The 27,103-nt window shown below is 36.2% G+C and overlaps 1 protein-coding gene across 1 annotated transcript in view; it reads right to left on the reverse strand.

Annotated features, from left to right (window-relative positions):
• Positions 1 to 572: 572 nt before the first annotated feature.
• The window catches only part of DDX1 (DEAD-box helicase 1), a 36,874-nt gene continuing 10,343 nt past the window's right edge, over positions 573 to 27,103 (reverse strand). Inside the window, exons 7-26 of the mRNA XM_046662080.1 lie at positions 25,292 to 25,375; positions 24,993 to 25,076; positions 24,549 to 24,625; positions 23,909 to 23,981; positions 22,258 to 22,334; positions 22,032 to 22,146; positions 21,166 to 21,304; positions 16,887 to 16,947; positions 13,452 to 13,550; positions 12,505 to 12,594; positions 11,355 to 11,543; positions 10,638 to 10,689; positions 8,731 to 8,877; positions 4,980 to 5,071; positions 3,374 to 3,446; positions 3,148 to 3,220; positions 3,026 to 3,068; positions 1,947 to 2,042; positions 1,538 to 1,658; positions 573 to 897 (exon numbers count right to left, since the gene is read on the reverse strand). Coding sequence (XP_046518036.1) covers positions 767 to 897; positions 1,538 to 1,658; positions 1,947 to 2,042; positions 3,026 to 3,068; positions 3,148 to 3,220; positions 3,374 to 3,446; positions 4,980 to 5,071; positions 8,731 to 8,877; positions 10,638 to 10,689; positions 11,355 to 11,543; positions 12,505 to 12,594; positions 13,452 to 13,550; positions 16,887 to 16,947; positions 21,166 to 21,304; positions 22,032 to 22,146; positions 22,258 to 22,334; positions 23,909 to 23,981; positions 24,549 to 24,625; positions 24,993 to 25,076; positions 25,292 to 25,375 — 1,916 coding nt within the window. The 3' untranslated portion in view covers positions 573 to 766. The remainder of the gene's footprint in view (positions 898 to 1,537; positions 1,659 to 1,946; positions 2,043 to 3,025; positions 3,069 to 3,147; positions 3,221 to 3,373; positions 3,447 to 4,979; positions 5,072 to 8,730; positions 8,878 to 10,637; positions 10,690 to 11,354; positions 11,544 to 12,504; positions 12,595 to 13,451; positions 13,551 to 16,886; positions 16,948 to 21,165; positions 21,305 to 22,031; positions 22,147 to 22,257; positions 22,335 to 23,908; positions 23,982 to 24,548; positions 24,626 to 24,992; positions 25,077 to 25,291; positions 25,376 to 27,103) is intronic.

Raw genomic sequence — 27,103 nt, forward strand, 5'->3', positions numbered from 1 at the left:
CAAAAGGCAGAAAATAACAACTCAATTGTCTCTATTTAAATTCTTCCTTTTCCTTCTGGTATTTTAGGCAAGAAGATTTGAGGAAATATATTCCAAAGAATTGTGTTTAATTTTAAGACCTAGAAAGACAACAGAATAGTTTTATCTTTGTGGGTATATATCATTTGGAAAGAAAGGTTCTTAAACAAGGTAAACCTTCAGCAACACAGCTTCACTGTCACCATCACCAAATCAGTCATCAATCCTTCAACACAGAAACTTTCCGAACTCTCTAAAAAGATCCATGCTTCCAAACTAACCAGACTGTCCTACTTTGGGATCATCCAGTTTTCTTTCATGTTACGACTCTCCTCTAGCTTCAATATACACCTAGACAACCATAACCATCTCAAGATTATCTCCATTCAGGACCACTTCCTGTGAAAAACTCTACTCAGAATTTTCACTAGTGGTCCCACATAGGTCCTCTGCCAAGTTCACATATCCATAAACTTTACTTCATGAACCCACAGCTCTCTTGAAAAAGAGCACTATCAAGTAACTTCAAAATAAGACACAAACCTTCATGAAAATATAGTCATCAGATTTATTTTCATCAAGTTGCCATTTTATGAAGAATTCCTACGACTAATGTTTCTTGACATGCAAGAGTTAGCATTAATAGCTTAAGTTACTATAAATACTGCTGCTTGGAAGCAGTACAATATTTTTAGAGTTTTAAGACTACAGACTTTTATTATTCAAATCTTATTCAGTGTTGTTAAAATCAGAAGGTTCTGAACAGCTGGTTAGGAAGGTAGCCAAGATGCAGGAAAGATGTCTGTGCCTCCTTTTCAAGGGCAGCCAACTCTTGAACTGTAGGTGCCAAAATATCCACATGGCCTTTATAGTTTCCACCTGCATCACACACACAAATTATAAAGTAATGTAAATGACATGCTTGAAATAACTTGTCAGCAATACTTTGGCTCAATTATATCAGTTTAAACATTGCTTCTAACAATAAAAATGTACTACTGGGCAAGTTATCTCCAAAACTCTGGAGTTTTAAAATTGATAAATCAATACAAATAAATGACTAGGCCTCACTAGCAGCTGTCCCAGTACCCCTACCAACTCCTCCCCTCTCTCTTCCATGGTTTGGAAACCACTAGTTAAGCCTGAATCTCAAAAACAAATTTCAGAAATAAGCTAAGGAAATAGTAGGCTGGGTTACCACATGAATTAAGTCAAAGGCTCTCAATTCTTTATTAAAAATTACCATTATACTCGTTTCCTAAAAATTCCATACATGTTCAATTACTTTCCTGACATTAACACAAAGAGCTAAGCTGCTGCGCTTCACTCACATCCAGAGCACACAGTAAAAGAACGTGACACGATACGCATGGGCAAAGTGCTCTGACAGTATAAGGAGGGAATGCTTCAGATGCTAAAAATACACTGAACAATAAAATGAAATTACTCTCTTCTTAAACTGAAGCTCAAAAACAACACATTCAATTTAAAATAGAATTACAAGTAATTCAAAGCTTACCTCCAATGGCCCTTTTTTGACCATAGGTAACTTTCCCATCAAATTCATCCACGGGTACCTTTATATCTGGCTCGACCTGAGAAATGGTACAGTTCAGGTGTTCTTCTATCTCAGACAGCAACTAAGAAAGGGAGAGAAATTAAAGTATTTTCAAATAAAATTTTCATTTTGACAAAGTTGCATTTTATCAGCATTAAACAAAACCAGGAAGGCTATAATACTCAGTGTAAATGGAAGTTAGATTTCTGAAGAGATGAACTCACAAGCTACAATTCACAAAGTATAGGTAACATTATAATCAATTACTACTTTTCCTCATAATTGGAAAATAGATAAAATCTGAGATTGACTTTTGTAGATAAACGCAGTCTATTTTGACCGATTTTAATAAGCATGTGGTCAGTCTTACCTGCATCTCATTGTACCATATGGTGCAGCCGCCATCATCCTTGAGTCTCGTGTTATAACACCCTTTTCCACGGCTGCTACACACATGGTACCAAACCTGTATTAAAGCAGCAGAATATATTAACACATATGGCAATTGAAACATGCTGGATATCTTTATTCTCAACTAGTTTTTTAATATTTTCTGTCCTTAAGGCACAAGAAAAATAGATTACAGGTATGGTAGGTCATCCAATTACTACCACCATTCCATAGCGCATTAACTAGGTCTTCTGAAACAGTTCTTTCTGAGAACAATGCAAAAGTTTTCCAAAACGGATGTCAATTATGGAAAGGAATTCTCAGATAAAAATAAGGATGGAAAAGTAAATACTGGAGAATACTACATCACAATTAGTATCAAAAATAAAGTTCAGGGGGAAGGCCCCATGGCCGAATGGTTAAGTTCGCACGCTCTACTTCGGCGGCCCAGGGTTTCACCGGTTTGAATCCTGGGCACAGACATGGCACCACTCATCAGGCCATGCTGAGGTGGCGTCCCACATGCCACTACTAGAAGGACCCACAACTACAGCTGTGTATCGGGGGGCTTTGGGGAGAAAAAGGAAAAATAGAATCTTTAAAAATAAATAAAGTTCAAATGTTTTCTATAAGATAATACAACAAATAGAAAAAATTAAAATGAACAACTAGTTTGGGCAATGACTTTGTGGGAGTTCCTTATTCTTGCAACTTTTCTGTAAATTTGTATCAAACTAGATCAAAATAACAAGTTACTCCCACTTCCATAAAAAGTCTTCTACAGCATGATGCCAGAGAGGGTTTAAATATTTTTTGGTGAAAATAATTATATTAAAGCTATTAGGAAAAATTACACTGCGTATTTTTTCCTTTCTAAACTTTGTCCTAATATTTATTTATCAATTCAATGAATATAGAGAAAAAGATGCTATTAAAAAGTTCATTTATATTCCATATGCAACTGAGTTCAATGTGAATGGAAAAATCAAACGGCCTTTATTTCCAACATCTAATAAGACAACATAAACAATGACTATAATACAGCATTGAAAAGATTACCTTCTCTTTTTCTGTTGCCACCAGGGAAATAGCCAGACCCATCCTGAAAGATTTTAAAAGTCTTTTTTAGACTTTATTCCTGAAGCACAGAAGCTTAAAAAGAAAAAAAGTTACATCAGTACCTTTCAGCTCTTCCCACTCTGCCAATTCGATGTACGTAGTTTTGCTTTTCATCCGGCAAGGTGACATTTATAACTGTAAATAAAAACAATTCTCATCAATCACTAAGAGTTTCTAAAATTTTCAAACATATTAGACGTTTGACATTCTAAATACTTCAAACATATTAGATGGTTTACTTTAAATTCCATAAAATTCAAACTGTAGGCATAAAAACTTGCTTCTTACCGTAAGGAACACCATGGATATCAATTCCTCTGGCGGCTACATCTGTGCAAATCAAGAATCTTACATCTCCTTTCTAAAGAGAAAAGAGGAGAGAGAAAGGAATTTATTAGTACATACACTAAAAAATAAACACAAATACTATCTTTCCACTAAATGAGACCTCTAATCACTAACGTGTTACTATCAGATTAGAGTTCCAGATATTCATAATTCACCAGAACAAGTCTTGAATTTTTAAGTTATGATCTGCTGAAATATGACATTTAACTGAATAAATCAATGACTAGATTCATTTTTTTCTTACATCAAAGATAGAAGATATTAAACTATTGCTAAAATTTGGCTTTATCTTTAGAAATCCTGACTGATAATTCAAAAGAAAGATAAAATAGAACAAAATGTAAAAACGTATGGATTATCTTTACCCGTGTATTAACAGAGAGTGGGCCCCTGGTGCTCTCAACAAGGAAGTACAAAGTAGCCTTTAGATGTCATTTGCGCCCCAAGGCAGAGTAAAGGTAGAGATTCGGAGGAGGGGGGAGGGCACACTGACTTGTGCTCCAGCACAATGCCCAGGATAGAGAAGGGTGGCATGCATGCTGAAATGAGGCCATGTGATATTTTTTGTTAAGCCAAAGTCATTTTTTTTCCCCAAAGATTGGCACCTGAGCTAACATCTGTTGCCAATCTTTCTTTTTTTTCTTCTTCTCCCCAAGGCCCCCCCAAGTACATAGTTGTATATTCTAGTTGTAGGTCCTTCAGGTTGTGCTATGTGGGACACCCCCTCAGCATGGCCTGATGAGTGGTGCTAGGTCCACGTCCAGGGTCCGAACTGGTGAAACCCTGGGCCACCAAAGCAGAGTGCACGAACTTAACCACTCGGCCACAGGTCCAGCCCCCATATGATATGTTTTAACATCTCTGTCAATTATGCTCAGCATGGAAACACAATCCAAAGTTCCTAAGCCCAGGACTTCCCACCTTTGTTCATATTACAGCTCTGAGAGAAAATGATATTTGTACTCTACACTGAGGTGAACACACAGTGGTAAGTGGAAGATGAAACTGCTTGGTGGTAGAGGTTACCGACTTCGAGTTCTCAATGGCTCAAGCCCCACCCACGTGCACCCAGAATTCTATAACTTGCTCACGTGCTGCAAGCACACAACTGAGATAGTCTGCCCCAAAGAATTCAAAATATATTCAATTCTACAAAACCACATTCTGATACCTGTCTTAAACTGATCTGCAAATTAAATTTTCTATTGGTATTACCACAAACTATTAAAAAAAAAAAGTTCCCAGACATGGTTTAACTATCCAATGACGCTTCTCCTAAAAATATCTACCAGAAAGAATTTAACTAAAACTTCCTTACATTGAAAATTCTTATTACAGTAGTGTTGTGCTAATAGAGAACACTTAATTTACCATTTGACTGTTAAAGGTGACTAAGCCCTGCCAAGATGAGGATACACCATACGGTAGAAATACTTTGAAATTTCTAGGACAAGAATTGCTTATTAATACTAACTGGAATTGATTAAAACTACATACAATGCCCCTTTTAAGTATTAAGGAAATGCAGTTAACTAAATATCAGTACCTTAAACCTTTCCAAGTTTTGCTTCCTCTCATGAGGTTTCCTGTCACCATGAAGACAAACACATGAGAACTGGTGTCCTTTTTTATCAGGTCCTAGTGAAAAACACATTAAACAGTTAACCTTGGAAAACATTATGCCTAAGACTATGTAAAAAAAAACCAATAACATTCACACTACAATGGTACCATGTAATTCTATGGAAATCTATACCCCAACTTGCCATGAACCACGGTACACACAATATCTGTCATAGCTGAAATGTCATTAAAATGACTCCATAAGCATTAAAATTGATTTGCTTTGAAGGACATTTGAAACCACCCTTCCTGATCTACAGGAGTAGATAAAGCAGTGTGCCAACTAAAATGCAGTGGGGCCAGCCCAGTGGCATAGTGGTTAAGTTTGCATACTCCACTTCGGCGGCCCAGGGTTCACAGGTTTGGATCCCAGGTATGGACCTACACACTCATCAAGCCATGCTGTTGTGGCATCCCACATACAAAATAGAGGAAGATCAGCACAGATGTTAGCTCAGGGCCAATCTTCCTCACCAAAAATAAACAAACAAATAATAAAATGCACTGTGAGGAAAATATATGTGTACCAGGAACCTCACCTATCCCAGGTAAAGTGAAGAACCAAAAAGTAGACAAAAGAGATCACTCTTAGAAGAACCAAAATGGGCATTATGAAGTTCATGCCCTTACTAAAAGGCCACATTCACAAGCCTGCTCTCCTTAAGATGTTCTAAGCAACTTAGTTATCTGCTTTCCTGGCCAAAGCAGATTAGAAGGAGCAAGTTGGAAGGATGGAGAGGTGTTAGAGGCAGGTGCAGTGGCAGCCAATCCTAAAAAAGAAACTTCAAGTGGATACAGTAACAAAAAGCAGTGCAGTCTGGACCAGAGTAAGGGCAAACAACCCTCTAGAATTCAAGAGAACCCACAGGCACCACTATAAGATAGCCCAGAATAACAATTATGCCACTTAACTACTCTCCATAGTAAATTAGGTTCAATAAAATATACTTCAGAATTCAAGGAAACAATACATTTTGAAAGATATCCAGTGAAAATGACTAATGTTAAAAACTAGTTATGCACAGGAGAAATAACAGCTAATCAGAACTTCCAGAGTCTTACAGCTGAGGTCTTACTGCATTGTGAACTCAAGCAGTTTAGGAAAGTATCACAACACACTGGTAGGTCCTGGTTGAGGTGTGGTGTGGAGAGGGGAGGTCCTTTATTCCCCTCTCTGAAATCCCTGAAATCTGGTATATATTGTGTTATTTTGGTTTTAGTAATGGTTTGGGAAACTTGTTCTCTAGGAGAGGTAACCAGAATATTTAGGGAAAGGAACTAAGGAATATTACTGCTTGATTAACAGCATTCCTAACCACACAGTCAAATCCTCCATTCAAAACCAATGTGAACAGGAAGAAATATTTATTACAAAACAGTCACTACAACTAAAACAACAAAGCAAGTCTGTTTGCTGGAACTTGAAAAAAAATGTTACTGGGCACTGTAACGAACCACGTAACGTGTTCTTTATATGACCATTGGTTCAAAATTCTAAATTGTTCAAATTTTCCATATCCTTTTTTGAGTTTTCTAGCTCCTTGCCGTGTATTAATTATAAAAAGAGATGTGTTAAAGTCTTCCCCAGTACAAGAGCAGGATTTGTCTATTACCTTGTACATCCGTCAAATTTTACTTTATGTATTTTTTCAACATTATTTTTTCAAACATATAACAAAAGAATTCTAACAATGAGTAACTATACAGTCATGCGTCGCTTAACAATGGGGATTTGTTCTGAGAAATGTATCATTAGGCAATTTTGTTTTTGTGCAAACATCATAGAGTGTAGTTACACAAATCTAGATGATAGAGCCTGCTACAGACCTAGGCTATATGGTACTAATCTTATGGGACCACTATCATATTATGTGGTCCATCGTTGACCAAAATGTCATCACGCAACATGACTGCATTCTCACCACCTAAATTCTACCATTAACATTCACTGTACTTGCTTTACCACATATCTATCTATCCCTCTATCAATTCATTTTTATATTTTTGATGCATTTCGAAAATATGGCAGATATCAGTACACAGTTTAGCATGTATATCATTATCATTAACTAGAGTACAGTATTTGTTTGGGTTTCTGTTTTCCTTTTGAGGTAAAAGTTACATACAAGAAATGTACAAATCTTAAGTGTACATTTGCTGAGTTTTGACAAATGCATACACCTATGTGGCCCAAAGCCCTATCAAAACACAGAACGTGAGTATCACCCCACATGGTATCTTCATGCCCTTTCCCAGTCAATCCCCACTCCTATCCTCCTAGGGACAACCACTGTTCTGGCTTTTTTTTACCTTCACAGATTAGTTGGTTAGTTTTGACTCTTCTAGAAATTGAAAAAAACGCAATCATATAGTATATACTCTTGTGTGAGAATTCTTTCATTCAGCATAATGTTTCCGAGATTCATCCAGTTATTCTATCAACAGTCCAATCCTTTTCATTGCTCTGTACAAGCATCTCACATTTTGTTTAGCCATTCTCCTATTGATGGCCACTTAGTGTATTTTCAGTTTTGGGTCATTATAAATAAAGCTGCTATGACCATCCTTGCACACAGCTTTTGTCAACAAATGCTTTCCCTTATCTTGGGCGAATATTCAGGAGTTGAACTGATAGGCCATAAGATAGCAATGTTTAATTTTATAAAAAACTGTAAGATCGTTTACCAAAGTGGCTATACACCAATAATGTATGAGTGCTCCAGTTGTTCCATATGCTCCACAAAATTTGGTGTATTTTTAATCTAGCCATTCTAATCAGGCTACAGTGGTACCACGTTGTGATTTTATTTTGCATTTCCCTAACAACTAATTATGTTGAGCATTTTTTCATGTTGGTTTATATATTTGACGTCAATATAAGGAGCATAAAATTAGAATCATTCTATCGTCATTGTAGATTATTTATTACATAGCAGCTGTCTTTATTGTAGTTATACATACGTGTGTGTGTATATATATATACAGTAAATATTACAGTAATATTTTTGTATTAAAATATCTTGTATCTCTTATTAATAGAGCTAGACCAACTTTGATTAATATTTTAGCAGATATATATAAATATTTTGTCATTCCCTTTCCTTTCAATCTTTCCACGTCACCAGGTTTTAGAAATGTTTCTTGTAAACAGCATATAGCTAGATTTTATCCAGTCTAAGAATCTATGCCTTTTAACAGAAGACTTCAGTTCACTGATACATGTTATAGTTTACGCATGTACTCAGATTTTTCCACCAGCCACTTTACTCTGTAATTTCTAACCTCTCCTTTTTCTTTTTCTTCTTTTCTTAGCCTTTTTTAGATTAAGATTTTTTCCTCATTTACTGATTTAGAAGATATACATTCTATTATTTAATGCTCACACTTAAAATTTTAGCATTAAATAAGTTAATCAATAATTTTACCCTTCTTCGAAATGATATAAAGGCTTTAGAATGCTGTGATTCATGTTCACGGCAATGAAATCGTACCTAGGTAGAAACTCGTTCCTTGTTTTTCCTAGGGCTTGGAAAAGTGGTGGATAAACACAGATACTTAAATGCACCATAACTGCTTTAAATTCTGTGCATGCATTCTAGACTCCATCAACTTGAGACTAATAATCTATTAAATGAGGAAAGAAACACAATTTATTTCAAGCGAGGAAACATTACCTCCTCCTTGTTGCATAAAATACTGCTCCAAGTTATCACAGTCAATTTTGGTTCTACAAAAAATAATTGCTTGATCCATCTTGTGTTCCTTGATTGCCCGGACAGCATACTCCCCCTTCAGGATTTTAATAGCTTCAGACCACATCTCTTGAATACCAGATAACAACAACAACAAAAAAACAGAATTTCAATTTTAAATTGTCATAAACACACCTAATTACAGTCAAAGACTTACTGCTTAACTCACCTAAAAAACTCTGCTTTAATACAAGTGTTATAGACAAGAATAAGAAATACTAAATAGGGTGAAATGGTGAGATAATCCATTTGCTCATTTATTTTTGTTTCTGTTAATGTTTTTTACGCCAGTTTATGGAGTAACAAAACACCTATAATCGTACCTCTTACGAGGGAAAAACACACGTATACACACACACAAACAGAAATATATACAACAAAACTTTGTTCTTATCTCTCATGGAGGATTAATCATACTCTGCCTTGCTTATTAACTCATTAGTTCATTAACTTCCCTAAATGCTTAATAAATGTTTACTCAATTATTTAGCACCTTTAAAAATAATTAATGTACTTCCTAAATCAATCTAAACATCAGAAAGTTCATACTTCACTCTATGGAATAAAAACTGTACATCAAACTTAGTTAGTAATTTCTTTGTGACCATCCTCCAAATCTCTGTTTTTCATTATGAAGCTGGGCTATATTACTCCTCAACTATCTAATGCAAAATTTTAATTCTGTAATCCAACATATTTCTAAGGTCTCTCTGGTCACCTCTAATTGTATTATAAACCAAGCAAAACTTTTACAAGAAAAACATGAAACAGTAAAAATTTTTATTTTACAAAATGCATTCACAAACAGTGGGATATCAATTTGAACTAGCAGTGTCTCTGTTCCTCTCCAATAATAAGGCTAGTAGAGCACACATCTCAGGGATTTGGAGGTGCACATAAAACTGAGTTCAAAGGAACTCTCTTTAATCAGGATTTCAGATAATTCACCTTTTAGATACTTGTCAAAAACCTACCAATGAATCCAGTCATGGACCAAATGCAGTCGAACCCTTGCCAATGATCCACTTAGGACAGGTGATGTCAAGACATGCAGCATAACGGGTTTAAGATCTGTTCTCGGTTCTCTAAGCACTACCCTTACATCAGGCATTATATCTTCGTGTATCTCTGAAATATTTTGTACCTGAAACAAACCATCTCAGCTCTGCAGAGGAGTGTCTTCACTGAATCAGGATTTAATGTTAGGCTTTTAAAAAAACTGATATATATTTAATGAAACGGAGTTTCAGTTTGGGAAGATGAAAAGTTCCAGAGATGGATGGTGGTGATGGTTGTACCGTAAGAATGTACTTAATGTCATTGAACTGTATGCTTAAAAATGGTTAAAAAGGTAAATTTTATGTTATGTATATTTTACTACACACAAAAAGAACCAATAAGCTATTTCAAGATCATTTCTGTATCTTTCACAAAGTTGTAGCTAAAGACATCTTCCTTCGTTACCCAATTCCCTGATATAAAGAATCTACATAACATTTCTCCTGGAATTCAGGGCCAATATAAAATCTGTTACCAAAGAAATTTGCTGGTTTCCTATGATTGATGAGAATTCTATAATCCAAAATATTTGTGACTTAGATGCTAAGAGACTATCTTAAATTCAGTGATTAAAATTCCTCTAAGTTGACTGCTATCAGCTTTTTCCCTATTTCTTTATTATCTTTGCTGCTTTTACTTTCAGATTTCCTATTCTAATTTTGTAGGTCACCTCAAATCCTTCATGAGAGTAAACAAGTGATAAATTCAATAAAACAAACCAATTCATTTTTAAAATCCTCCAACACATTTTATTGGTTCCTTTAACTTACCCGGACTGTTAGCACCAGGTCTTGTGTTATCTTTCGCATGTACTTCATCAGTCTTTCAAAAGGAAGGATAAGAAGAGGCAGGGAGTGGTTAAGTAAGGATTCAGAATAGGTGTCATTTTTTTTAAAGGGAGAGTTGTATCTAACTTTACACCACATCTCAGACATACGTCTTTATAATCTGTAGGCAAAATGATTCTTCCAATTCAGAAAAACCCTTTATTAACTGTAGATCTAAGCCTAACCAATTTTAAATGGAATAATAAAAATGCAAAGGTGGTTTTTAGTATATTGTGTATTTACAATCAACATATCCTTATTATGTAAAAAGAAATCTATTAACAGTGGGAAAAATGACAAGATGGACACATAAAATTGATTTTTAGGAAAATAATACACATCAAGAGGACACCAAAATACTACTAAAAATGGAAATCATTGTATCTTAAATTATATCTATATATCCAAATAATCCTATTTATTTATAAAAATTGTATCAAAGAAGATGATTACAAAAGTAACTTTATCTAGAGAGAAAAATAAACGATGAGTCCATCACTTACTCTGTGCCTTAAAGGCCTAAACCCTTCTGGTCAATGCGCAGGACTTCTTTTTCTTAGAGAGAACATCTGGTTGCTTTAGGCATCACTAAGAGCCCAACGTGAGGCTAGTTTATGAATGCTTTATTCTACACAAATGTTAACATTATAAGGTACTTACTCTAATGTGGTTTTTTCCAAGCCTTTCCCAGAGTCTGTCAGTTTTAGGATTCACTGGGACAACAACATGGTGTACAGTATCTGGAACAGAATCTTCTCCTTTTAAATCAACCCACGTGGGAAAATGCATTATCTTCTCAGACAGTTTCTTTACATCAAAAGAATGTAAAGTAGCAGAGCAAACAATCACCTAAGAATAGAAAAATCAAAATTTAGATAAACATTTTATAATAATAATTCTACCATATGAAGACTGATGCGGGGCACAAGGATGCTAACCCTGGAATCTAAAGACAAGGTCGATCCCTGACTCTAGCAACAACTAGCGGTGTGACCCAGGGCAGGTTACTCTCTCTGAGCCCCTCACCACCACAGAAACACACCAGCTACTCCTCAAGGTCCTCCAAAAATTAAGTCAGATGAAAAGGTTTTTGAAGATCTAAAATCATGTTACTATTTATCTCCTTCTCTTAAAAACCTCTATTTCTCAAATTCTTCCTAAGAAAGAAGGACAAGAAAAAGAAGAATATTTTAAGAAACAATTTACTAAGGAAACAACTGTTTTTCAACAGGTCAAGATATTTTTCCTTCAAACAGTAAGTAGTACTCATAGTCTGGAATATAAACTCCAAACACTCTGTACAAAAAGAACTAATGGGCTGGCCGGGTGGCGCAGCAGTTAGGCGTGCACGTTCCGCTTTGGCGGCCCAGGGTTCACCATTTCAGATCCCAGGTGCAGACATGGCACCGCCTTGCAAGCCATGCTGTGGTAGGCATCCCACATATAAAGTAAAGGAAGATGGGCATGGATGTTAGCTCAGGGCCAGTCTTGCTCAGCAAAAAGAGGAGGATTGGTAGCAGTTAGCTCAGGGCCAATCTTCTTAAAAAAAGAAAACTAAGAATTTTTTACCTATCGTCTTCTGTAACACCTAATTTCCTCAAATTCCCTTCTCCTTTATTTCTAAAAGCAACTTGTAAGACTGTTTCCTCTGTGTGTACTATTTAATCAGATAATGAAGAAAATGTTTCATATGGTAGTTAACTTAGTCATAAGACACTAAAACAAATTATAAATGTAAAACAAAAAATAATACACATTAATACACAGCAATCATCTCCACGTATTTTAAGATGCTTTGGTCATTTCATACCTGAAGTCTCTTTCCATCAGAGGTGATCTGAGGAATCTGATTGTGAATCCTATTAATGAAATCGGAATAACCCTGAGAAAGAAGCCCATCCTGTATGAGAAACAAAGAAAACCGTAAGTTTTTTCATCAGGATCTAAATCTTTCTTTCTAAATCAAATATAAAATTTAAGGTATGGAAACTAATTCATATACATGTCCTGACATTTTCAAAATGATTGTTTTCTACTGGATATTTAAAGATGAGTTGTAAACTCACCTATTCCTCATTTAATTTAAACTCAACTTTAAATTCCACATGACTAAATTTTGAAAAAGCTGACAATAACCTAAAAGCCATACATTAGTATTCTAGAATGAATATGAGAGTTAATACTCCTACCACATGTCCTTATGAATATGATTTTAATGTGGAAAACAAAAACCCTTAGTGCTGAAAAACTACTTCAACCCATCTCGAAAATTATTTGGAAGTATGTCTCAAGAGCCTCAAACACATTAATGTCCTTCCATACAGTTCACATTTTGCAACTATGACACAATGAAATAATCTGTAACATGTAAAAAAAACTTATGTACAAACAAAGACAGCCATTTGGAGTAAAAAAAACCCTACATTATCTAAGAATAAGAGTGGTTAAAGCATGAAGTATCCATATAATAGACCATTAGACATCCTTTAAAAATTATTTACAAAGAATGATATGAAATACTTATGATACTACATTTAAAAAAAAATTTCCCAGATTCCACATAGCTTGATTTCAACAACACAAAGTAATATTTACATAAATGTAAGAAATAAATGAAAACATATCAAACTGGTAACAATGATTATTTCTGAGTACTGGAGCATGACTGAATTATATTTTTTCTTCATCATTTTACATATTTTATCTCCAAAAACATAAGTAAACATTTTTTTAAAGCATGACTATATTTCAACATACAGCTTCATCCAGGACCAGGAATCTAACTTGGGATAAGTTCAGCTTTCCAGTTGACACCAAATCATCTAGTCTTCCCGGAGTGCCAACGACTATATCTACCTGAAAAATATCAAAAGAAACACCTATTGAAAACTGAAGAACTATTATAATCATCTTAAAATGGTAACCAACAGTGGTCTACTTACAATAAAACATGCGTATTGCAGTAGTCACAGTCAACTCTAAATTTGCAAAAAAGGAGTTACAGATAATGCTGTATTATCAAACTTGCATTTGGTCTGAAATTGTGAAGATTGTGGCAACTGATTCTGACACCCTTGACTGTTACATATAGATTAATATATAGAATTAGTATTTTCCAAACAAAAGTCAGACAGATTTATAGGAACTCTGAAAATAAACCAGGATTCAAATCCCAGTTCCGCCATTACCTAGCTGTGTGACCTCAACTTATATAATCTCTTCGTTTCAATTTTCGCATTTTCGAAATGGGTAATACCTTCTGCTTTGTAAGATGGCTGTGATAGTTAAGAGTTAGATACATAAAGCACTTGACACCTAGTACACTGGGTGCTAAATAAATTTGGTTATAATTCATAATACTGATGATCTGACTATCCAGTAAAACAGTAATAATTACTGTTTGTCAAGTGCTATAATGAACAGGCACTGTGCTAACGTTTTACAAGTATTATATCATTTCATGTTACCACTAAGGAAAACACTACTATTATTATTCCTGCTTTTAAATAAGGAAACTCAAGTTTAAAATACTAAAAAGTCATGGGCCAGCCCTGGCAGCCTAGTGTTAAAAGTTTGGCACACTCAGCTTTGGTGGCCCAGGTTTGGTTTCTAAGTGCAGGTCTATTCCACTCATCTGTCAGTGGCCATGCTGTGGCAGTGGCTCACATACAAAAAGAGGAAGATAGACAACAGATGTTAGCTTAGAGCATATCTTCCTCAGCAAAAAAAGAAAAAAAATTATAGTCACAAGAACTTAGATGATACAGCCAGTAAGTACCCAAACTGGGATTCCAACTCAAAGTCTAAACATGAGAAAAGATCTAATTCAAAGAAGAACAAGTTTTACTTGACTTTTTATTATAAAAATTGTCAAACATACACAAAGAGAATAGTATAATGAACCCCTATGCCAGTACAAATAATTAACAACGTTTTCCATTCTCACACACACACACACACACACACACACACACACACACACATATCTTTTAATAAAGCTCATAGGTATAGTGATTAGGAACACATGCTTTGAAGTAAGCTCTACCCATAAGTTGTAAGATCTTGGGCAAGTTATTTAATATTTAGTATAAGCCAGTATAATGGGGAAGAGGACTGGTTCAGAGGGCCATTGTGAGAGCTGAATAAGAAAATATATATAATGAATTTAGCAGTACCTGACCCATTTCTATAAAGTAGTTAATAAAGTATTTTAAACGTGTGTAGATGGATGTACGTGTATGAGCACAAAAAAGGTATTATACAAAATCATTCAATAAATTAGACAATTCAAAACTTCTCCTCTTTATCAATAGGCATGAAAAATCACTTTTATTCTTTCTTCCTTGTTTTCTCCACTCTCGACTAAAAATATAACTTTCTCCTAGCAAATTTATCCCTATAGTCTCATTATTTCAGTACCTCACCCCTCGAAAAAGTAGAGTACTGTGTTGAATGGACTTTTAATTTGATCCTGTAGGAGGCATTCATATTCCCATGAAAAATAAAAGACATTTCTGAAGCCATTGTTTCATTTGTATTGATAACTATAAGCAAGTCTCAGTTCAATCTAGAGAATATTATCCAAAAATATGAAGATACAATCCATTCAATGTATTAAGAATCTACTGTGTGCCAAGCACTGTGACAGGTACCATACACAGTAATGAACAAAATGCCATCTGGGTCTATGTGTAATCTCTCTTTACTATAGGATTCTAACCCACCATGTGAGTTTCCTCCCGCCTCAATTTCAGTAGGTAAAGTCAGCATGAAAATAGATACAAGGTCTCTCAGGTTTCAAATGAAGAGTCAGTTAAATTGGAAAAGCCTGAGAGAAACATTTATATGACTTGTCTAATAGCACCAACGACTCCTTCAGGCCTCAAGTGTACATGTTGTCAAATTGTGCAACTTTAAAAGACTACAAAAATTAAATAGTTCTACTCTCTCACTCCAAAGCTGACTTCTGCCCCAGCATAAGACACAACACAGGGCTAAGGATTAGCTGGAAGATGATAGGAGATAATAGAAGTAGAAAATACAAGATGGAAACAAGAGCAGAAAGAGAACATACTAGATCCCCTGAGAAGAATGGAATTGAATCCTGCCAAGAAAGCTATAGAATAACACTGCCTTTACTTTGCTATTGGCTTCAGCCAGCACCAAATTTTAGATATGACTGATGAAAGCAGATATAATTCCCTAAAAGCTCTATAGCTGGAAAAAATGAATTAAGAAACTTAACTTATGGCAGAAAAGGATTTGGGTTTAAGGAACCAAGAATGGGAATGAACATATTAAATCTACAACCACTAAAATATAACACCCCAAATACAAACATATCAAACCAATATTACTATCTTAGAATAGCATAAACAAGTACAGTAATGTGATTCCTTGCTCAAAATAGGCCATACCAAATCAAATTGAAACCATTCAGCACAAAATTTCATAACAGGGGCACCAAGAGAACTGGAGGGGGGACATATTTGCTTGCCATGACTCAGTATCAAGTAGTTAAGATTAAATGAGAAAACACTTAGAGAAGGAAACGGAAGAGAAATATGTAAGGAAAAAGTCAGTTTGTACAAATAAAATATTTTATGAAGTCCCACCTATATTTAATTAGCTTCATAGAATTGATGAGCACAGTTAAGAATTTCTCAAACTTCTTCCCCAATAATGAGGATCCATCTTAGCTTTGTCCATTATAACTGCATGCGTGAGCACAGCTTTAAGGCTTTCCCTGACACATATCTGAACTCAGCTCCCTCCTACTGGAACCCCCATCCTGTGGTCCTTCATCCTTCCCAAGGATCACTGCCAAAACTCCTACATTCTGTGCAATCTGCTCGGTGACGTTTTTATTCTTAACTTCTTCGTTCTCAATTATTCCCAAAAGAAATGACTCAATTCATGAAAGTGAGAAGGAAATTCTCAGACGCTCAAAAGGGAGAACAAAGAACCCTCATGTATGCTGGAATTTTACAGGAGGGGTTTGGAAGAGACTACTGTGCTGCATACTTTTGGGAAAAGAAAAGGCATACTTGCAAGATGTTTTTGAACAAATATATACTTTTTCACTTTGCTCTAATTTCAGCCTTATTTGATTTTTCTTGAAACACAACAGAACTATATTGCCAAAATGACAATCCACAATGTTACTTTTTAAAAATTAAAAGCACAGCTTACCCCATTATCCAAAACAGAGAGCTGATCCCGTGCTGCAACACCTCCAATTATCAGAAGCTCCCTGAAATAAACACCAGAATAATAAAGTAGAAAAAGATTAAAGTTTGCTTTATGGTTTGATTTGTATCCATTTCTTTTAGGTAGAAATCAAGGTTGAGTAAGTAATCGAGAAAGAATCTACAAGGAAAGTTTGGAGAAGGATGGAAACAAAGCACTTCATTCCCAGTAGCCATATAAACGCTGCAACGGCGTAAAGTCACTAAGGAGAATGTGAAACCTCCAACACAGGAAACATTAGCCCTCATCTACATATCCTTCTATATTAGGATAATTCCAGGTGCTCCAAAATCTGGTTTCAATCTACCTTTCCGGACATATGTGGTCGTATGTGGATGAAATGTCTCCAAAAGAATATATAAATACCAATTTTAAAAAGTTGCCTCCAGGTAGGATAACTAAAAACTGGGAGGGTAGGGTGAAAGGAGACTTATTTTTCACAGAATACCCTTTTGTGTAGTTTGAATTTTTCTCATTCCAAATACTTAAAAAAAAATGCTTAGGTTAAAAAAGAACACCTTATGCCAAGACAATTCAGTGGGGCTGAAGAACAGTCTTTTCAACAAATGGTGCTAGAACAAACGGATATGAACACACAAAAGAATGAAGTTAAACCTCTTCTTTATAGCATACACAAAAATTAACTCAAAATGAATCATAAGAGCTAAAACGATGAAACTCTTAGAAGAAAACAAAGGAGTAAATTGTCAGGACCTGGAGTTAGGCAAAATCTCCTTATCAATAACACCAAAAACAAAAGGGCCAAATGAAAAAAATAGATAAACTGGACTTCATCTAAATCTAAAACTTTTGTAGTTCAAAGGACACTATCAAGAAAGTGAAAAGACAGCCCACAGAATGGGAGAAAATATTTGCAAATCATATATCAAACACATAATACTACATGTATACATATCTCAGAATATATAAAGAACTGTCACAACTCAACAATAAAAACACAACCCAATTGAAAAATGGGCAAAGAATTTGAACAGACATTATAAATGGCCAATAAACACAAGACAAAATGATCAACATCATTAGCTATTAGGGAAATGCAACTCAAAATCACAATAAGATACCACTCCACACCCATTAGGATGGCTACAATCAAAAAGATTAAGCACTGGTGAGGATGTGGAGAAAGTAGAACCGTCATACATTACTGGTAGGAATGTAAAATGGTGCTGTCACTTTGAAAAACAGTTGGGCAGTTCCTGAAAATATTAACCATGAAGCTACTATCTGATCCAGCAATTCCACTCCTAGGTACACACCCAGGAGAAATGAAAATGTATGCCCACACAGAAACCTGAACACTAACATTCACAGCACAGTAGCCAAAAAGTGGAAACCACCCAAATGTCCAACAACTAGTGAACAGACAAACAAAAATGTGGTATATACATACAGTAGAATATTTTTGGCAATAAAAAGGAATTAAGTATTGATACACAGCACAACAAGGACAAACCTTGAAAACATTATGCTAAACGAGAGAACCCAGTCACAAAAAAGCACTTATTGTCCAGCTCCATTTACATAAAATGTCCAAAAGAGGCAAATCTATAGACAGAAAATAAATCAGTGGTTGCCTAGGGATGGGAAGGTTGGGGGAAATGGGAGTGACTGCTGAGGAGTAGTGTTTCTTTTGAAGGTGGTGAAAATGTTCTAAAACTGGTTTTGATGATGGTCACACAACTCTGTGAACAAAATAAAAACTAAAAACTACCTGTACACTTGGCAGAGTGAATTGTATGATATGTGAATTATATTTCACTAAAAAGCTATTTACAAAAAGATTGTCTCCTTTTTATACATAGCAGACAAAATTACTTCCTGAGGCAGCCAAATAACTGTCAATCCAAAGTATCTACCAAGTCTCTTCCTTTAATAATTTTATTCTCATTTGATCAGTCATTTAAAAAATACTAGAAAACACTGTGAAAGCGAATGAAGTTACACAGTCTTCTAATTCCATGATTCTGATTAAAAATCAGCTTTATGATTGCCTACACCTTCATCTTAAGCAATGTAGACAGTAAAAATAAGCAAAACAAAAAGCTTTCTAGCCTATGAATGTGCATTACCTTGGCATACTCCCTAACCACCTACCAGTCCAGAGCCATCATGTTTCCTAAATCAGGTAATACTAAATGCCAGATTGGCCAGGTAACAATCACCTGGAAATGCTGGCCAGTCTTCCGTAAAAAAACAAACAAAAATGTTCTAATTCCCATTCCCTGGAAATTCTGATTTGGCATATCCAGAGTAGGGAACTAATAAATTTGTAATTTCAAGTAAGGTCCTCAAGCTCCCAGCTTCGGAAACCATGGTCCTAAATCTATCATTTCTTCTCCTACAATACTTTACTGTTATCCACCTTCCTAGTCAGATATATTTACCCCTATAAATTTAGCAGCAGACAAATACACATACACACAACAATCTATGATTGTGTGCAAAGCACTATAGAGTTGAGGACTATAAAAGAACAGCCCCTGCACTGAGGAGTGTAATACTAAGTAAGGATGAGTAAAGCTACGCGTATTTAAAACAAAGAACACTAACACATGACAGTGTGTAAGGATTAAGGTGAGGCACACACAGTCAATGGTACAGGAGGAGGGAGAAAGGACTGGGCTGGTACAGCTAGGCTAGCTCCACAGACGACCAGGACGAGAACTGGGTTTTCGAGGAAGGAGAAGGCTCGTTTGTACTGAATACCAAAATGAGTAACACACAATTTTAGCATCTTAACAAATAAATTGATTTTATTATTCATTTTCCCTTCCAGCCTTTGTCCACAGGCATATTAATCTTTATACATAGTTATAGGACAAAAGTGAATTCACATTAGCATTTTACATTCTTCCAGAAATGCTCTCTTCTGAAGAGTTCCAAGTCTCTTATACTAAGCAGATGCCTTGGTTATGACCTTCTATGGTGACTCTTCCTATCATATCCTCAAGGCCTTTTATCACACTTGTTTTGTTGTTTCTCTTCCTCCACACTATGCCCACACTCCCACACTTAATTCTATGAAAGCCAAGACTATCTCATTGTTATATACCTGACCCCTAGCCTAAGACTTCACACACAGTATGTATTCAGGTAGTTACCGAATGAGTGACATGCACCAATCCTCAGAAAAAAATTGGGAATTATTTTACCTAAAAAGTTTTATTAAGTATAACTTATCCCTGAATAAGTTTAACTTGTAAGAAAGATCAATGTCAAAAAGACAGGCCTGCATGATGTCAATAATTCAAAGTGTGAAATGAGATACTGTAGTGGTGATGGTTGCACAACCTTACGACCATACTAAACACCACTGAATGTACACTTTAAATGGTGAGTTTTATCGTATATGAATTATGTTTCAATAACAAAAGTAACCGAAAGCAAAATTAACAAAAATCAAGCGGCAAGTCAACTGACAGAGTAGTTTACTCATATACTATGACCTTCCGTAAATTAAAAGGGATTGCTACTGGGGCCGGCCCGGTGGTGCAGCGGTTAAGTTCACACACTCCACTTCGGCAGCCTGGGATTCACAGGTTTGGATCTCAGTGTTTATCAAGCCATGCTGTGGCAGGCATCCCACATAAAAGATAGAGGAAGATGGACACAGATGTTAGGGCCAAAAAGGAGGGCTGGTGGTGGACGTTAGCTCAGGGCTAATCCTCCGCACCAAAAAAGGGGGATTGCTACAGAGCAAGAAGTTCCACGAGATCATTTAACTCATGGTCTCCCTCCAGTGGCAGAAAAAGCTGTCCACCTAGTGACCAGTCTGAAGGCCCAAACGGAAGAAAGTCACCAGCGTGAGGTAGGCTAGAATCAACCTCACCCAGCTAAGTTTACCAACATGCTAGAAACAGAGTGACACATTTGCTATGAAAATAAAGTTATAAATCTAACACTGAGTGAAATGCTCCCTTTAAAAAATTAATTTTACTCTGATACTGTTTTGTACACCGTTGACTCAACATGAGAGACACAGGAAAAAAATCTCAATTTACTTTTTTTAATCAAATATCACTTAAATAGGAGTTTTATACAGAAACTAATTGCTACTATATATCAAAGTTAAATATATTTACACACTCACACAAGTATCTATACACATGGAATTTCTACTTCACTTTTTTCTACGTTACACTTCTTTCAAACACCTCCAACCTAAAGACAACAGGCATTTGAGCACACAAGGAAGCCTTACCTTAGTTTAGGATTATCAATATATTTCTTAAACTGCTTGACGTTATTCAAAGTTTGTTCAGCTAACTCTCGGGAGGGTTCAACAATGAGAGCTTTTGGAGCGTTGGGGAGAAACTTTGTTTGTGCCACCTGTGCATTACCTTAAAAGAATAAAAAAGGTTAGAACATGTACAAATCACACCTCAAAATACCTTTATTGTAAAACATAAGCACAAATATTCCAATGTCAAAATTTTAAACAACAATTCTCAGAGTGTAAGAGAGAGTCAAACAAAATAAAATAAAGCTAAGAGTCCTAAAATGAACTAAGGCTTCTTTGAATCTACTTGCGTTAACTGCAATAGATTATATGCTTTGTGATAAAGCAAACAAGCTCTGAAATGTCCTTACTTTAAATAACTGAAATAGCTTAGGCAGCACAAAGGGAAGAGCATGAGCTCTGGAGTCAGGCCGCTTGGGTTTGAATTCAGCTCTGCCACTTACTTGCTCCGTGGCCTTGGGCAAGTTACTTCAAGTCCCTACCCCTCAAGTTCTTTGTCTGTAAAACAGGAAGAGGACTACCTTATAGGGTTGTTGTGAAGATTAAACAATCCCCGTAAAGCACTTAACACAGTGCTGGGGCACACGTTTGAGAGATACTAGATACCATCCTCATCATCATAGATCAGGTTCCCCAAAGTGCCTAAACTGAAACCAAATATTTAGTTTATGAATTAGGTTTTGAAACTGAATTTTACCGACGTGTTAAAGATGTGTGACCAAACCAGTAAGGGGAGTGCATGTAACTAAGCCCTACAAGAAGCCTCATTTACCAGAGCGTTCGCCAATACCCCATTCTTGAAACCCTTACCCGCTCAGGTGCAATACCTGTGTGCTGCGATTTGACAACGTAACTGTCCAATGCCTTGGAAAGAGCAACAAAACCATCTTTTGGTGGAAACTTAAACTCTTCTTCACCGAAGTTAAATTTTAGTTCAGCATTCTAGCATTGAATAAGGGAGAGATGAAAATTCTTAACCTGACAGCAAACTAAACAATACAAAATAATGCAGATCAAAGTAGCTTATAATCATTGCAAAATTTTTCTAATTACCTTCAAAACACAGGCAGGAAAGAGAGCTTGGTTCTTCATATGTTGTGGTATTTCAAATGCCAGACCAAGGTCTTTCCCTTTAAAAAAAAAAAAAAAAGAGAGAGAATTGCGACTACCAGAAAACAACTTACACATGCTCACACCACCAAACCTACCCACCCAACTGCAGTCACACTTTCCCTCCTGTTACCATGGATGAATTGTGCGGCCTCATGCCGACCTCTTTACTTTACTCCTGAAATTGTCTCCTCTCCCTGTCAACATTTCTAATTATCCGCTTCCTACTGGATCACTTCCATTAGAACTTCAACCAGACATTCCATGGCATACAAACATACTGTAATAGCGCCCATATGAAAACACAGATAAACCTCCTTGAACCCACATCTTCCTCTAATGACCTTCTATTTCTCTTCTCCTTTTTGTAGTAAAACGCCCTGATTTCCATTTTCATGGTGTGCACCTCATTTCATTCCATTCTCTGGACTGAGTCCCAAGCAGGCTCACTCCATTCACCCCTCACTCCACCGAAACAGCTCTTTGTCAAGCTCATTAATGCTCTCCACTTGCCAACCATTGGTTACTTGTCATTCCTCATCTTTCTAGACTAGACTCATCAGCAGCACTGGACACAATGAGATTGTTCCTTCCTCCTTCAAACACTTTCTTCACCTGGATTGCAGGACCTCAGTCTCACTTGGTTCTCCTCCTCCTGGCTTTCCTCCTCATTCACTTCTGTTAGATTCTCCTTAATTTGCTGACCTCCAGCTACCAGAATACCGCAGACCTCAGATCTCACCCATTCTTTACTTAATCTTATTCCCTAGATGACCTCATCCAGTCCTACAGCTGTAACTATCATCTATGAGCCAATGACTCCCACAGATACACTGCCAATCCCGATCTCTCCCCTGAACTCCTGACTTGCACACTGAACTACTTACTTGATTTCACCACTTGGATGTCTAAAAAGCATCTCAAACTTATTATGCCCTAAATAGAACTCCTAGCATCCAACTGGTTCCCTGCCTAGTGCCACACCCACCCACTTGCCAGTCTGTTTTCAACACAGCAATCACAATGGTATTGTTAAACTAAAGAGAGATGATGCCAATTCTCTACTCAAATCCTAATGGCTTCCAATCTCACTCAAAATAAAAAGTCTGGGGGCCAGCCCTGTGGCCTAGTGCCCTGCAAACAGAGGAAGATGGGCACAGATGTTAGCTCAGAGCCACTCTTCCTCAAGCAAAAAGAGGAAGACTGGCAATAGATGTTAGCTCAGGGTGCCTCTTCTTCAGCAAAGAAAGAAAGAAAGTTTGTATCATGGCCTATAAGGCCCTATATGACCGGGGCTCACTACCTCACTGACCTAACATTCCATCATCCCTGCCATGTGCAGTGGGCTCCTCACTGTCACTCAAATACCCTAGGCACGCTTTCATCTCAGGGCCTTCGCACTCTCTGTTCCCTCTGCCTGAAATACTCTTCTAAGATATCTGCTTGGCCCACCACCCAACTCCTTTGGATTTCTACTCAAATGTCGCCTTATCAGAGAAGGCTTCTCTGACCATCCTGCATAAATTATCACACCCCCAGATGCTCTCACTCTCTCCTCTCTCTTCTATAATGAGACAATCCATAGAAAGCTTACCATTTTTGGAGAATTTGATATGTCCTTTATCTATATCTAGATAGCATCCAATGGTATCATGCATAGTGAATTCCTAGAAAACCAGAAAGTCAAGTGCTGTTAATAAAAAGCAAAATTGTTAAGTTAAAAGTTCAAACACAGCTGCATAAAAAGTATGTGCTGTCTTTCAAAATAATTCCTTAAAGCTCTAATGTAGGTGTTAAAATGCCCATTACAACATATCATATATAATAGTAGAAGTATCTGGCAGGCTTATTAAAATCAACATGGTATCCAGACTTGTCCACACTACTACAGATTCAGGCTCACCAGAACAAGTGTACTTAGATTCACCAAGATTAAACATAAGAAATCAGAATAACATATGCATTAAAGTAAAAGCCAAAACTAAAATGAAGTGAAAACAGAAGACAAAGTAATATACTTCAGAGAGGCTAAAAAATGGCATAAAAGAAAAATATTTATCTCATTTTGTAACATTTCTTCACTGAAGTCCAAATGTGAACTTTCTGCGGAAAATATTCAGAAAATCCACTTGCACTTAAGAATCATTTCTATACCCTCAGTCATGTCATGAGTGATCCTGTAAGCATGCAAGAAAACTTACTAATGCTATGAAGAAGTCAATAATACAACTTACCTCGCCATAATTATCAAATTGCTTATTATGGGATTTCTTTCCTGTTCCACCAAAGCCAAATCCAAACTTGTCAGTACCTAGATTTAAAAAGTAATTTACTTATGTAGCGAGAGTAAATGTAAAATTAAAAGCCCCATAAAAAGTTCACAAATTTACAATAATTTAAGCATCTAAGCAGTACTGTGTGGTGCCTATTTATGCATACTAACTTTGCTCTGACTTCACTCATATTCTTAACCTTATTCCTGCTGATTTTATACTGTTATAATACGTATTTTGGGGTACTTCAAATCTTTTTTGAAACAGGGTGGGGTATAGATAAATATTATTTCTAGGTCACTAAAATATAAACTTTGTACAGTTAAGTTGATTATTTTGCTCCCCATTATAGTAAAGAGTGATAAGTATAAACCAATCAATTCCGTTTATTTTAGAAACACTTACCTAGGTCTAAGGAAGCCTGCATGGAAGACCACCCAACTCTGCATAACCCTTGGTCATGACAGGATACTTCATAGTAGTGTCTCCCTACAAGGGCAAAACACTTTGAGATTTACATAAATTACACATGTATGATGTACACAAATACATACACATGTATGTTCCAAATGAGGAACTGCAGATCTTGTTGTAACATTAAAAAATCTTTTCTGATCCTTGATTTAAAGCTATTTAAAGAAAGTTCACGTATTAATACGTTACCTCAAAAGTTTATGCAAGTACAAATGCTTGCATTGGAATACCTTTCGTTAATCCTTTAGTAGCTCTACATCCATGCCATTCCTTTACTTCTCTGCTTTGGCAACAAAGACCGTCTGACCCAATTGCTGGATTTGAGAAAAACACAGAAAACCATGTCAGTACAGATTACATCAATCATGCATTCTGAAATAAGTATTGTTCAGTCCGCTGAGATAATTCCTCACTTGCTGCAATGTTCGAGACTGAGATTTGTTGAGCCATGAGTGACAGGCATACCTTCCCCAGGAGTAACTGCCCTTCTTCAGCTCCTGCAGGGCCTTGGCCATGTTGGGGACTAGTTTCTATAGTGTCACCTGCTAACTAGAACAAGATTTTACTGCAACAAATCTAGAAAGGAATCAACACAGCACCTAATCTGACTCGCCCTAAATAGTAGCTGCATGACCAACACAAATGTGTTTAGACAACTATTCTCTAGAGTCCTTTAAAGAAATGGATACTCAAGGATGACGCAGCACCGGCTCATCAATATTTGTAGCTCTGATTTTACGCTTAAATTAGAGCCTGAGTGAATAGTGTACTAAAAGGAAAACAGGAACTGTCTCTGGCTTGTTCCTCTATCCATGGATCCAGAAACCATAAAGGGAAAGCAGGAAAAAATATAAATAAATAAACCTATAGTTGTTATTTGCTAATACTAGGACTCCAAAAGATGAAGTTCTATATTATACACCTGGGCAGTCACAGTGTTTACTGGTGCTTACTGGCATTAAGGAAAGGATTTGGCTTTTGTCTATACTGGAAAGAATGATAACTTCTCTCCTGGTTCACATCTGCAACTCATATTCAGGACCTGAATGTAAAACGAACTTTAGAAGAAAGCGCCATATCACCCATTTCACTTCACTTATCAGAAATTAAAGTTTTTAATCAAAGTATAAATTCTTACTCATAAGGGTACTACATTATATAAACTTTGAACTTCCTAAAAAGTTCTCCAGCAATGGCAAATCCTTAAAATTTTTATGTTCAAAATTCTTTATGCATATATAAATTTTCATAAAAATTAGGTATCATATGGTGGTGACAGCAGTTTGGGGTTTGCTTGTTTGTTTTTGGCATGATTCCTCATGCCCACTCTACGTTTCTCTGCATCCTGCTTTTCTTACTCATCAACAACCTCTGGTGAAAATTCCTCCAAGTCACCTCTACAGTTCTGACTCATTCCTGGTAATGGTTACACAACAGTCCTCGGATGCAGCCTAATCTTTGTTAACCATTCTCCCAGCACCAGCATTCACTTTGTCAGCAGTTTTCATCATTACAAATAAAGCTGCACAAACACCTCGCATACTGGTGCTTTCATTCCAATCAGGTAGACCTTCTAGGAATATATACATTTCTAACTGGTAACAAATGCCAAACTGCTTTCTAGAAAGGCAACATCCATAAGCTGGTTATCACTCTTTTGGATTCTTGACAATCAGATGGGTATAAAACAACATCTCACTGTAACTATAGCTTCCACTTCCCTACTGCCTGTAAAGCTGACCTTTGCATCTTTACTGCCATGTGGACCTGCTCTTCTGTGAACTGCCTGTTCAGACCTTGTGCCCCTTTTCCTTACTGGCTTTTATCTCTCCCTTTCTAAAACAAGTAACATTTTATCCGCTAACTACACAAGAATCCCTCAGAGTTCATAAGGATTCTTTATCTTTTGTCAACATTGCAAGTATTCTTTCTATATTTATTTTTGTCTATTGACTTCTATTTCTTTTCCACATATATTTTTGTTCAAGTTTAAACAAATACACTTTTCTTTTCCTTTACAATTTCTGAGCTTCCTATTTTGA

Source organism: Equus quagga, chromosome 5 (assembly GCF_021613505.1).
Source record: "Equus quagga isolate Etosha38 chromosome 5, UCLA_HA_Equagga_1.0, whole genome shotgun sequence".
Classification (NCBI taxonomy): Eukaryota; Metazoa; Chordata; class Mammalia; order Perissodactyla; family Equidae; genus Equus; species Equus quagga.